The 14,113-nt window shown below is 39.7% G+C and overlaps 2 protein-coding genes across 2 annotated transcripts in view; both read right to left on the reverse strand.

The window, feature by feature from the left end:
* Positions 1-8,229, reverse strand: part of spegb (striated muscle enriched protein kinase b) — a 38,758-nt gene extending 30,529 nt beyond the window's left edge. Inside the window, exons 1-3 of the mRNA XM_016671619.1 lie at positions 8,200-8,229; positions 7,537-7,987; positions 449-532 (exon numbers count right to left, since the gene is read on the reverse strand). Coding sequence (XP_016527105.1) covers positions 449-532; positions 7,537-7,987; positions 8,200-8,214 — 550 coding nt within the window. The 5' untranslated portion in view covers positions 8,215-8,229. The remainder of the gene's footprint in view (positions 1-448; positions 533-7,536; positions 7,988-8,199) is intronic.
* A 1,572-nt stretch (positions 8,230-9,801) lies between these two features.
* Positions 9,802-13,832, reverse strand: LOC103138160 (C-X-C chemokine receptor type 2-like). The gene is made up of 2 exons (XM_007552279.2): positions 13,519-13,832; positions 9,802-12,525 (listed from the first exon to the last, which is right to left on the reverse strand). Exons 1-2 carry the CDS (start codon positions 13,631-13,633, stop codon positions 11,450-11,452), a joined length of 1,191 nt encoding a protein of 396 aa, XP_007552341.1. The 5' UTR covers positions 13,634-13,832; the 3' UTR covers positions 9,802-11,449.
* Positions 13,833-14,113: the final 281 nt, after the last annotated feature.

The following is a 14,113-nucleotide window of genomic DNA, read 5'->3' on the forward strand; positions in this document are numbered from 1 at the left end:
AAATACTGTCATATTGTAGTGGGTTAGCATTAGCTTCTGCTAAATACTGTCATATTGTAGTGGGTTAGCATTAGCTTCTGCTAAATACTGTCATATTGTAGTGGGTTAGCATTAGCTTCTGCTGAAAACCATGCTGGTATAGTGCTTTAGCATTACGGGGAATTAATGTTTATGAAAAGTTAGTGCAGCTAACTTTCGATATACGTCTGAAGCACAGCTAACATGTTAGCTATCAGTGTCCACCACTGGATGTGATTCAGCTGTTGGAGCAGGGATGCATCTAAAACCTGCAGGGCAGTAGCTCTGGGTTGTTGATGCCTGATTTAGGGTTTGGGCTGTAACACTTGAACATGCTGTTGATATACGTCTGAAGGCTGCAGCAGCAACAACAGTAAATCCAAAGCAAATCCTGGCGGGACACAGAGGAGGAAGACAGACGGGTTACCACCATGAACGGCCTCGTCCTCGGCGTCCCCGCGGTCCTCTTTGGTCTCGAACTGGTCGCCACCTTCATCTTCTGTTGTCTCAGAGTCTGCAGGCAAGACAAACACAGCCTGAGCGAGTCTGTGATGTAATAACTTACCATTCTGGCAACGCGGGAGACTGAAGTTGGATCATGGCGTGAGGAGAGGACACGGTTGCCATAGTAACATGCTTACTACGCCGTCACTGTGACAAGGATTCATTAGCAATATTTGGTGGAGGACAATTAAAAAACAAGAGCCTTGTTCACGTTGGTTTGTTTAGTGAACCAGTAGAAAAGGAGAAACTCCAAACACTGAGACATCTGTCATAAATACACCACATGTCACCGTACAGGGAGGCCAAGGAGCAAAGTAAATACTGGAGACTAAATTAAGGGCAGCTTAATGTCAGCAGATCCTCTCCGGATAGAAGCGCATGCTAATAAGAGATGCCTTTTGTTTTAACACACACAGAAAATTCAGTCACTGCTCTGAAAATAGAAAGCATGACTGAGTCACTCTTATCCAAGTGGCGCTCATGAATCTGCATCCCAGCGTGTGGAATCACTTAGAAAGATAAAATACTGTTAACAGCTTCCACAGTTTAATAAAGCCTCCTTCATCATTTTATTGTTCTTACCACTGGAGCTGGTGCCTACCTCGGTCCTTTCTTTAATATTTTCCTATAAGTGATGCTACATCTGTTCATCCTGCATGTCTGCAAACTAAATTTCACCAGATCTGAAATCCACTCTGCACAGATTACTCTGCAGATTCATGCAAAATTAATGCAAACTGCGTCCATCCCCACATTCAAAGTAAAAAAAATAAACCCTAAAAAAAACCTCAACCAGCTGTAAACGTTCTTCCTTTATGGAGATTAATGTGAAAAAGTGTCTGTTTTATTCAGGGTAAACCATCACATTGTTAGTGAAGGTAAAGATCTGTTCATGGAGGTTTAACCCTTCAAACCACTTTCACTGAGAATAGATCCAAGGAAACACAGCAAACGTTGGTTGGTACATATCCGCTCATGCTAATGTTGCTGTTAGAGGTATCTTGACACCAATCTAGTGGTCAAAATGTGAACTACATGTGGAAACATAAACGTGCAACAGAACTTTACAACAGAAAACAATCTTAAGCCTGAGCTTGATTATGTAATAAAATATTTAGGCTTTCTAATGTCTTGTACATCAGAATAGACACTAATTTGAGGTGTGAAGCTTTTTAGATACACCAGGCAGCGAAGGAACAAGTAATACTAGTATTACGAAGCAAGATTGGGTATAATTGTATAAAATTGTATAATTTATGTGTATGAATTTGATTATGCAACTGTGAGTCAAAATATTACTTTTGAATAAAATAAATAATTTATAAATACATTTTTTTCTTTAATATAAAGTTCTGTATTAAAAGTTTGGGTTATCGACTGTAAATAATTCATAAAGACGTTTATTTTCATCCCAGTAGCAGGGATACTTCTGCTAATCCACTGATAGCATAGATACATTTTCTTAGCTTAGTATTTTTGCTGACTTTGAAGAGTTTAGATTAAGTTAAATTATTATTTTGGAGAAATTCTAATTGCCCAATTTGTTGTTTTATAAACTTTCAGTTGAATAAAGTTCAACATTTGTGTTGAAGTTTTGGTTACCGACTGTTAAGTATAGTTAGACATTTACATTCATGCTCTTATTTTGAAGTGTATGGAGTCTATTTCCTCTAAAGTTACCCACCCGTTAGGGAAGCACCAAGTGATGTTTGTATATCATATGAACACGGTTGAAATTAGCATTTATTTTTATTTAGCTTCTGCTAAATGCATTAGCATTAGTTAGTGTTTTAAAAACAATGCAAGTTTCTCTATTTAGTTATATAATCTAGTTTAATAATCATAACATCTGTCTGACTATTTCTTCACATCCAATGATTAGTTTTGACGTACGACACTGCTAGCTTGACTTCAACTACTTTGTAAATTTTTTTAAATTTATTTTGCCTTCTTCTAATTTTAAAGCTAGTCGGGCTGTTTAGGTTCAGACCATAAAAACTGATTTTTTAGTAAAACACAGCAATGAAATAAAAAACTTGCAATGACAGCCTTGTCCAAATTGTGTAAAATATTTCAAGTGAAACTTTAAAGTTTTTCTGCTGATTTCTGAGTAACAGGGACGATTTGAGGTTTTTGCACAAAATTCTCAAACTATTGTGAAAACGGCGATATAAACAGAGGTAATCCCAGATATAAAGGCTTCCAGCAATTGAATGCAGAGATAAGACATAAAAGGAGCAACTTGCCTGGTTGTTCTCTTTGGTGTGAAATGTTTCCATGGTTGGTTTATTTCTCTGCCTGGCTTACGTTCAGCAGCAGGGTATTCCCCGCCACACACGGGGGATCCGCGCCGCCACGTTGCTCCTATATGAGGAATGTTCCTCCAGAGACATCAGCAGCTTCAGCGCATAACGCTGCGTTTCTCATATGCTGACAGCCAGGCGAGAGAAAAGAAATAAACAAAAAGAAAAAAACGCAAATGCAAAAGAAAGAAGGCACTTTGTCGATTACATAACGAGTCTCTGCGGTTCTACTGAGGGAATCCATGTGTGGGAAGCAAACCTCCATCCGCAGGTGCAAATGTCTGTTGAATGCATCTCACCCCCCCTCTGTGGTAAAAACAATAGCCAGCGACGGAGAGAGCATCTTCCCCCGCTGCGCCCCCCCCAACGCCTCCCCTGCAGGCGGACGAACCGGTGGGAACGATCCAGCCTCTCCGGATCCGACTCTTCCTCCCCATGAGGTCGAGTTTTATCCTCAACCTGCTGGAAGAAGCAGAGAGGAGGAGGGGAGATCCCCGCTCCTCCGCGCTGGGAGAACACTCTCCTTATTCCAGCGAATCCCGCTCATTCTGCGTTTATTTATTAATACATACAGTAACTGCTGTCACCAGGGCTGAGAAGCAGCAACGTTCACGCAGAATAACAATGTGCCAACAGCAAAACATATCATCTGTTGTGTAAAATCTGCTCCAAACATCCCAGCTTAAAAAACCCTCAACCAGCAACGCAAAACGTTAAAATGACAGAAAACAGGAAATAAATCAGATAAAACATCCAAAAGAGGGGAAATGTAATCAGGTTTTAACAGGTTTGATTTCATGCGCTGCTGATTGTGTAATCTCTTTTTGTCTCCTTGGAAACTGCATTTCATGAGGTTTTAGTTTCAATCTGGTGTTTGATATGAACATCAGAGTGATAAAAATATTAAGGGGAGAGGAAATCATCAGCCGGCAGGAAAAAAAGTTTCCTAAAAGCAGCAAACTTAAAGCAAATGATCCACTCATTAAATTATACTTAAATAGGTGTTTTAAATATTTTTCAAATGTATGATGCCTTTAAAGCACAATCAAGTGTCAATATTACCTTCAGTTGTTATGAAAATGCTACATTTATATCACACATAACTTGGAACAAATTTGACTTTACATTTTGACGCATTGAATTTGGCCTCTGTCCCTTTAAGAAGCCCTGAATCCTTTGGACACCAGCAACTTTTTAAAAAAGCAACAAACAACAAATCTACCAACTTTTATTTTTACAAAAGACAAACTAGCAACAAAATCCAGTGATTTTGTTAAAAACCTACTTGCAATAAATCCAGCAACTTTGTTTTAAAAAGTGACAACTGATAAATCTAGAAAAACACAAATCCATCAACTCTTTACCAAAAAAGCAACTAGTGACAAATTTTGAAACTTTTTTCATAAAAAAGCAACAAATTTAACCATCTTATTTACAAAAGTGACAAATTTTGCACTTTTTAAAAAATGCAACAAGCAACAACCAATAGGAAAATTAAACTGCAGTAGCCTGTGTTCAACCCAAAGAGGGCAGCACTGAGACAGTTTTAGGTAACTGCAGAATTAAACACATTTACAAATCTCAAGATTTGCACAGAAACATGAAGATAGAACCCTTAAGAAACTATTTAAACAGTTTATCTGCAAAAAGAAAGTTGATTTCGGATTTAGTTACTCTAACTGCGGCAACAAAAACTGAAACTAAAGCGATCTGTGACGGGGAAAAACCACTTTAGCAGGTTTATATCACTTTCTTTATTAGAACAGAATTTTTAAAAATCCTGTTGCAAAGCAATGCCAGGATGGAAACCTTTGTTCTCCGGTCCTTTTGTAGCCTGATTAGTAACGACCTTTTTGACCGTTTGTGATTTATCCTCTGATTAAAGTGGATCAGCCCCTGTTGATTCACTGATTGCATAGAGCGGGGATTTCCAGAGAGTAACTCAGGTTCCACCTGTTCGCTCCTGGACAACACGGCGGGGAAAACATGCAGACGCTTCGCTCACACTCGCCGACTACGTCCAACCCGCCAAATATAGCCCAACACGCTCCTGATGGGCCGTTTTCCTTCCTCTCATCCCTCCACCTTATGACACTTCTCTGCATTACAACCTGATTTTTGACTTAAAAAATTCAGAAATTAGCTGTTAGGCTGGGATTTTTCCTAAATTATAATTTATTGTTTCAACTTTCAGTCAGATTTGCTGAAAGGTTGTGAAAAATATTCAAGAAACTGTATAAAAATAGCTAAAAAAAACATAGGAAAAGACCTCCATTTTGCAACTTTTGACTGATTTGTTGGCATAAATAAGCAGCAGCATCCTGCACAGGTAAATCCAGAGTTTATACGAGACATTTTTTGTGGTTTTAGTCGAGGAAAGACGCATCGTGTGAATGATCTGAGCCGCCCAGTGGCTGGGAGCGAAACCCGTTGGCTAATATTAGCAGTGATGTCTTGCTGTGTAACAGGAGAGACGCGGGGCCTGCTAGCATCACAAAAATCTGAGGCCAGGCACATTCCTCTGTATAAATAACCGGGGGGTCGGAGGACAAGAGGGCGGACAGAGAGACGTTCAGAGAGACGCGGCTCCGCTGAGTGATGGGACAGCTGGAGCCGGCCGAGGATCCAGGAGTCTGAATCACACTGAGCTGCTGTGAAGCTGAAATTCAACGTTCTTCTCTGCTGTGGATGGGAAACTTCAACCCAAAACATTGAGCTCTGAAAACAACAGCAGCGTGTTTTATTTGCTTCTGGCTTTTTACAGGAGGAAAATAAAAGAAAAATGGCTCTTTTTGTTGCTGTGGTTTGACTTTTAAAACGTGTTTGGTCCAGTTATACGTTTTTATTGTTTTTTGGAACAGAAAGGCTGATGCATTACAAAAATAAGACATATTAAAGATGTGACTTTTATCTGCTAGATGTTTTTTTACTTATGACCTTCTATATTGAAATAACACTGATTTATAACTTAAACTTAGGAGTTTTTTTGCTGGAATGATTCATAGATTAGCATTAGTTAGCTTAGCATAACTAAGCTATTAAAAATAAAGAGTGCTGCTCATTTTACTATCATTTTTTACATTTTTAGTCATTTTCCAGCCAATTCTGGAGTTTGAAGATGTTAAAATTAAATTCACATTCTATAATATGTTTTCCTCTGTTAACATTTAATTATATGACAGCAATAAATAACTTTTACCAGCAGGAGGTCTCTCAAGAGTTATTTTTATTTGGTCTAACCTGTTAGATTTCATAATATCAATCAGTTGAAATGAGGGTTAATATAAAACTCAGTAAATACAGGCAGGATTTAAAGATTGTTTATTACTATTTATCTCCAAAGTTTATCAAAGTAACCAATTGTTTGTATTAAACTGGTCAGTCGACCAGTTTAATAAATTAAATGTTTAAAAACATTTGGGCTCGTTTTTCTGAGACAGAGCTTGTAAAAATTAGGATTTTTAAGATTAAATTATATAATATTTTGCTTTTTTAAGCATAAGATATTATTATTCAAATATAAAGAAGTCGCTCTGTAGAACAGCTGACCCAGAATCGAGGCGATGCTGAGCAGGAAAATCTGGTTTTCTGATCAGAAAGATTGGCCTCCCGGGTCAGACACTGAAGAACAGCGAGGAGCTTTGGATCAATCAGCTGTTTAAGAAATTATTTATTCCCAGAAAGAATCGCAAAAATCAAACCTTGCCACTGCATGCTCACATCAAGCAAAGATGTATCAGACACCAAAAAACATGCAAAACTGAATCTGGGTTTAGATCTGAAAAGGAAAAATAAACGTGATTCTGGAGAGAAAGGGAGCCAACATAGAGCTACTTTCTCTGAATTAGGTAAAGGTTGTTTTTTTATTATAAAATTATTAAACATTTCCAGTAATGATTTATGTTTACAGCTAAAATCTCCCAATTATTTGCATCCTGCAGGCAGCAGGTTGGATCCTAAGGAGTCAAAAATTAGTAGCAATAACTTGGATTATTCAGCCTGACAGACGACAAAAACAATAGAGGTTCATTTCAAAATCAAATTTTCACCATCTTTAACTGTCAAATATCACAGTTACAAACAAAATATGTAGTGATGAGCTACTTATTTAGTTAGCAAGCTAAATATTAAATGTCAAATATTTACTTAAAAGCTAAATATCTCACTAAATATTTAGTTAGCAAGCCAAATATTTTAAATATGCATATTTAGTTAGAAAGCTAAATAACAAAACAACTAGAAATGTACCTCCAAACATCAAGTTACATGTTTAGTTTTAGCAAGCTAACTGTTTAGTTTATCTAGTAGCTACATACTGAGTTTGAGAGCTAAATATTTAGCCAGTAAGCTAAAGGTAAGTTTGAATTTATTTAATTAGGAAGCTACATATTTAGTTAGATCCTATTCAGTTGGAAGCTAAATCTTTAGTCAGGCTAAACATTTATTTTGAAGCTATTTAGTAAGTAGACTCAATACTAATATTTAGCCTACCAACTAAATGTGTATTTTGGCTAAGCAATTATAAGTAACCCTGATCATTTCTGGCTCCTAAGTAGGAAATTAGTTGTGATTATTGCCCTGAAGCTGAAACTTTGACTTGTCTGGTGGTTTGTGAACGTTATGGCTGTTCTGAGGAATCCTGATTTACGGTCCGTTTGGTCTGGACCGTAATTCGGGCTCATGGATGCGTGTAAGCTAGCAGGACCGTTACCTTCACCCAGATCCAGGACGGCCAGCACGGCGCTGGTCCGGGCTTCTCCCAGGTGATTGTTGGCGATGCAGGTGTAGAGACCAGCATCGCTGGGCTTGCAGTCCCTAATCCACAGGCCTCCGTACTCCTGGTTCTCCATGTTGAGCAGCTCGTCGTTGTGGTACCAGTACAGGGACGGCTGGGGGTCCCCAACCACGGTCACCTTCAGGCGGATGTCACAGCCAGTCCCCACCGCGGCGTTCCTCATTTTCCGGATGAAAACGGGAGGAGACGGGTCGGGATGGCCAGGGCCCCGGGGTTCGGGGACTACCTGCTCCAGGGCCGTCTTGGACCGTTTGGGGGGGATGATGGGACTGTGGGGCGCTGCTGCTTCATCGGCCCCCTTCTTCAGGGTCATTGCTACATCAGCTTTTCTCATGGTTGGACGTCTAGGCGGGTAAATACTTAGGGCCTAAAATCAACAGGTCCAGTTATAATCCATCCATTTGACTCCAGGCAGAAACATAAAAACTTTAGCAACATCTGTGCAGTTGCTAAATATTCTAAAACTGATGCTATCTGGAGTCGGTTGTCTGAAAAAGGAATTGTTGATGAGCAGGTAATCAGGAAGGACGGAGACAGCGACCACTGCCTGGACAGAGGTATTTTTAGGATAAGACCCACCAGATCATGTTGCATTAACAGCAACTCCTTTGACTTCTCTTGGAACTGACTGGTTGATTTTCCAACCTCGTTTTTATCCCAATTTTCTCTTTCTCTTGGTTTTACCTCTTCCCAGTGGTGTTCCTCCCAAACTAAGGTGGACAAGTCTTCTTTGAGATTCCTTGAGGTTGGCTTCGTCCAAGGACTAGATCCCACCTGATAAGTTGCACCGTGACCCCCTGCCGTCACCGCTCCTTGTCCCGTAAGTTAAATCAGCCCACTCATGATTTCCCCCTACCTTTGCCAGGCAGTCTGGAGGGGGAAATGACGGTCAGAGCTCCGCGAACCGCGCAGCGACAGCTGCTTGGTCCGTCTGCCCACTGAAAGCAAGGCTCCCGCCCTCTGCGTCATTTTTAGCCAACCTGAGGTCAGAAGAACATGGTGCAACACTTTGGGGCACACTGCAAAGTGTGGAGAGTAGCAACAATTTGGGTTATTTATCCTGTCATAAGAGAAAAAAATGGGAGTTCAGTTTTCAAAGTCATTATTTATAAATGTCAGCTTTAAACTAAATGTTTAAATAGCATGCTAAATACTTAGTCATCAAGCTAAACTTAGCTCCAAACTAGGTATTTAGTTAGCAAACTACATTTCAGCACCAAACTAAATGCTAAGTTTGAAAGCTAACTATTTAGCTCAAAAACTAAATATTTATGTGCTAATTAAATATTTAGCTAGCTCAGAGTCAGCTAAATAAACTCCAAACTAAATATTTAGCTAGTTAAGAGCTAGCTATATATATTGCTAGCTAAGTAAATATTTAGTTACCTTACCTTTAGCTCCTAAGTAGCAAGCTAAATTTTAGCTCCCAGCTAAGTAATTACCTAGCTAACTATTTAGCTCCAAATATAACTTGATATTTAGGCCTGAGATCTTTAAATATTTAGCTACCTCAGAGTTAGCTAAATATTTAGCTCCAAATTAAATATTTAGCTAACAAGCTATATATTTAACTACAAACTGAAATTGCTTATGAAGCTAATTTTAGCTCCAAACCAATTATTTGGTTAGCAGGCTGAGCATTTAGCTCCAAGGTTTTTATTGGAGCAAGCTAACTCTTTAGCTCCAAACTAGATATTTGGCTCTGAGCTAATTAAATATATAACAAGCTCAGAGTTAGCTAAATTGTTTATTTGTTAAATATTTTGCTTGCTAACTAAGTATGCAGTTTGGATTCAAATAGTATCCTATTTTTAAAGCTTTAAAGCATGACTCCCATTTAACTTGCCTGCATTGAGACTTTAAACTACAGATTTGGTGGTTTGTCAGAAGGTGGCAGTGTGACCGTTTCTACAATTATACAGTTCACTGAGACTCAGAGGGTGGAAAAAACAAATATTTCCTTTGTTGCATTAAAAGCAAAGTCGGTTTCACACCTGAGGGATCAGTTTATGGTGAAGAGGAAAGAAAAAAAAGCATGTTGACATCTGACTGTGTTATAATTTTCCTGCAGCAGAAAATCACAACTTCTGTTTTTGGTCTCCTCACTAACCAATACAAATAACAGCTGATCAATGATGTGACTCAGAGGTGCTTTTGTTAATCACATGACCAGACAATGATTCCTTGTTTCAACTTTAATGAAGTTTCTTGGCCATACAGAAATTAGACTTTTAATATGTAAAATACAAAAAGCTAGCTTCAGCTGAAACTATTTAATATTAACAGATAAAAAATATTTTTACATTTACACAAAAACAGATTCATAAAAGACCAACATCTGTTTCACAGTTTCTTCTGCATCTGTTGGTGTTTTTTTAGCATTTTGTCTGTCTAGACATTGTGATGCTGTAAGATAGTTTAAGAAATATTTTCACAACTTACCCTAAATGTTGACAGATCTGGTTTTCCCACTTTCAGTAAAAATATAAATATGCTAAAATAAAAATAGAGGCAACATAAATGCATAGTTGAGTAGAAACCAGTGTACCAAAAATTTCCCCAACACGCCTGCATTTTTTAAATACATTTCTTGTTTGATTTGTAAAAATGCTTCTATATCCAGATTTTCTAATTGTGTTATTTATATGAATTATTTAAATTTTTGGTCCGTCTGATGTCATTTTTAAATATTTAGAACAGTTAGTCTTATTTGATCAACTTAAAGAGCTTTTTATATTCTTCCACCTAAATTTATATTTTGTGTAATGATATGATTTTTTAAAAATACTAAATCAGATTTTTTGATCCGTTAGTCATAATTTTGCCAAATACATTTTATTTTCACTTGAGTAATTTCTTGGACTGTTCAACATTTTAATTAAGTAAAATGTTGAAGAAGCGCTGCTGTTATTTGAGTTTAATTTTTGGTACCTTTACAAACTTCTGCACAAATGTTCCCAGCTTAAGTTAAGGAAGCCTTTCTTCTGGTTGCATAAATACAATGAAATGTACATCAACACATAGGAAACTTATTTATAAAAGGTAAAGAAGTTTTAAAGGCAACTAGAAGTAAAAAGATATGTAGAAAGTCCAGCAAATATTTGGAGTTAAAGCTTCAGTAAATATTTTTTACAAAAAAAAAAATTTTTGTTAAAGTTATCGTGATGTCATGATAGTTTGTTATGAGACAGAATGTGAGAAAAAATGGAGCTCCTCCACGTTCTCCCACTTCTAACTGTAGAAATACGTTTCTGTCAAAAACAGCCAATCAGAGCCAAGAGGAGGATCTTAATGCTGTCAATCACTCTCATACTTCCCCTTTGTTGTCTGCTATGCTACAGCTGGTTAGTGAGTTACAAAGCTATTTACAAATGCTAACTAGGCTTAGCCTTCCGTAGCCTCAGCCACAAAGGCTAAGGCTAGTTAGCATAGCCACTGATAACAGCAGATAAACCATTTTTCTGTAACGGTAACTTGTTTCTCCTCCATTAGCACACTGATCAAAACATGCATGAGCTGGATTTACAGCGCTAAGACTCTCTTGGCTCTGGTTGTTTATTTTGGACTGATAGCAGAGCATTGTTTTCAGACGGCAATAGCTCAGGGAGGAGATGAAGGAGAACAGGGCGTACACGAGCATGATTGACAGGCTAAGACCCGCCTCCTGACTCTGATTGGCTGTTTTTGGTCAGGAGTAGTAGCTGAGGGAGGAGGACGAGCTTGATTTTTCACAGATGTCTCATAAACTGTCATGACATGGTGACGGTTTCCACAAATATGGAAAAAACACTTTTATAAAAGTTCCAACCTGCAGCTCTAAGTAACATTTTCACATGACTGTTGATGTGATTTCCGATGATATGGAGGACCTGCTGGCTCTGGAGACCGACGCCCGCTCCAACAGGCCCATCCTCCTCATTTTCTGCAGCAGCTTCTTCCTGAACTTCTCCCCAACAAATGCGTACAGCACCGGGTTGACGCAGCTGTGCAGCAGCCCCAGGCTCTGCGTGGCAAACATGGCCTGGTCCACCGCCGCCCTCTCCCGGCACCCGTACTCCACGATCTTCAGCCGGAAAAAGGTGTCCGCCATCACCGCCAGGTGGTACGGCGTCCAGCAGAGCAGGAAGGCGGCCACCACGCATATGATGACCCTCATGGCGCGCTGCCGCTGGAAGCCGCCGCGGACGCGGAGCAGCCGCTGGATGGTCACCCCGTAGCAGGGCAGCATGACGGCCAGCGGGATGACGAACCCCAAGGCGTGGCGGAGGACTCTGGTGGCCAGCCGCCACTCATCGGCGCTGCTGGGGTTGTACTGCACCGCGCAAACCATGTGGGTGGAGTTTTGGGAAGGGAACGCGGAGCTGAAGAACCCCGGTAGGGACAGCAACCCACCGATCACCCAAACCAAAATGCAGATAACCCAACTGCACACCTGGCGGTTTGTGCGCCGGGCCTCCATCGCCCGCACTATGACCATGTACCGGTCCATGCTGATGCAGGTCAGGAACAGGATGCTGGAGTAGAAGCTCAGCTCCTGCAGGATGGTGACGATTTTACACATGAGATCCCCAAACACCCAGCCGGAGGTGACGGAGGTGGCCCAGAAGGGCAGGGTGAAGGCCAGCAGCAGGTCCGCGACCGCCAGGTGGAGCAGGTAGAGGTCAGAGGGGGTCAGAGCCTGCTTGCTCAGCCCGATCACCAACCCCACCACCAGATTCCCCGGAATGGCCAACAGGAAGACGAAGACGTAAAACAAGCAGGCGATCAGCATCACGACATCCGGGAACCGGAAGTTGTCGCAGGGTTCGGTGGCCGGGTTCAGGGTGAACTCCGTGTAGTTGTAGGTGAAGTTCAGCTCTTCATAGACGGTGCTGAAGTCGTCCACAAATGACGACTCGTTCGGATCTGAGGGCAGAAATTAAAAATTTTCAGTACGTGTTCAGGCTTGGTATCAGTCCAAGCGAGGGATCCAAATAATTAATTAACCTATTATTAGTCTCAGCAGGATCTAGAGAAACTCATCCAGGCGTTTATCTTCAGCCGCATTGATTCCTGCAACAGCGTCTTCACAGGTCTGACTAATAAATCAATCAAACAGCTGCAGCTGATCCAGAAGCTGCTGCTGCTGTTCTCACTAAAACCAGGAAGATAGAGCACATAACACCAGTTTTAAAGTCCCTACACTGGCTCCCTGTAGCTCAGAGGATAGACTTTAAAATACTGTTGTTAGTTTATAAATCACTCAACGGTTTAGCACCACAATACATTAAAGATCTGTTATTGCTGTACCAACCATCTAAACCCCTCAGGTTCTGGTTCTGCTCTGCATCCCCAGAACAACAAACTTCCAGAAAACTGTGAAACAGCTGAAACACTGAGAGCCTTTAAATCTCAACTTAAATCCCACCTGGTTAGAGCTGCTTCAGGCTAAATTAAGGTTAGGGTTTTGATGTCTTTAAAGGTTTTATCTTTTTATCTATTTATTACTCTGTGTTTCTGTTTTTAATTATCTAAATCACTTTGAAATGCCTTGCTGCTGAAATGTGCTGTACAAATAAAATTTGATTGATCAAACAAAAATGACTAATATGCTACAGAGGTGAGGATGTTTACATTTTGTAAATATGTCTGTTTAATAATGTGACAAAACCACAATTTAATGTTTATTCAGTCAGTATTTAACACAGCTGATACAAAGTAATGTTAAAATTGCATTATTTTTTAATTTAATTGACCATATTATGAAAAATGTAGCCCTTTATGTAATGAAAACACAGCCTGCCCTCTGTAAAACTCAGTTTTTTTAAAAGAAAATAGCAGTTTTTCAGTTAATAAATAAAATTAACCTTAGATTAATTTTTAATTGATTATTCAACTGAAGCTGAAATAAATGCTCACCAGTAATCATGGTGTCTTGGCTGCAGAAGAGCTCGAAATATGTCACAACTGGACAAGAGACGAAGCTTGTATCTGTCGACTCTCCTCCCATCAAACTCGCCTTCCTGTTTCTCATAATCTGATGTGATCAACACTCCTGACTGGGAAGTGTCTTGTGGCGATACTGAGTATATCATACATTCTTCAATAAATCAGGCAAATAAAGGTTCATTTTGCTGGGAATAAGACAGATCTGAGTGTGTAATGTAACAAAAATACAAAAACTCAACAAATTGGATTAAATGAAATCTGAGAAGAAGTGGCGGATTTTAAGCTGAAATATAAAATAAAGCCGTGCTTAGAGAAGAATGATCTCACTTTAATGAGTTATGAATACGAGTTAAAGTGAAAGAGAAACACCTGATGAAGGTATCAGGAGCAGCTGATTTAGTGATGTGTGATTCAGCAGTTTTTAGAAACAGATTTATTGGAGGGGATTTCGGCCGCCGGAGAGGAAGTCCCTGGCTCATGACATGTGTCTTTGTTGACACACGGGTTCATCACATTTCCTGCCGCACTTCTCATGTGTTTCAGCTCACAGTGTCACAAGTGTTGA

The sequence above is a fragment of the Poecilia formosa genome, unplaced genomic scaffold (assembly GCF_000485575.1).
Source record: "Poecilia formosa unplaced genomic scaffold, Poecilia_formosa-5.1.2 Scaffold47, whole genome shotgun sequence".
Classification (NCBI taxonomy): domain Eukaryota; kingdom Metazoa; phylum Chordata; class Actinopteri; order Cyprinodontiformes; family Poeciliidae; genus Poecilia; species Poecilia formosa.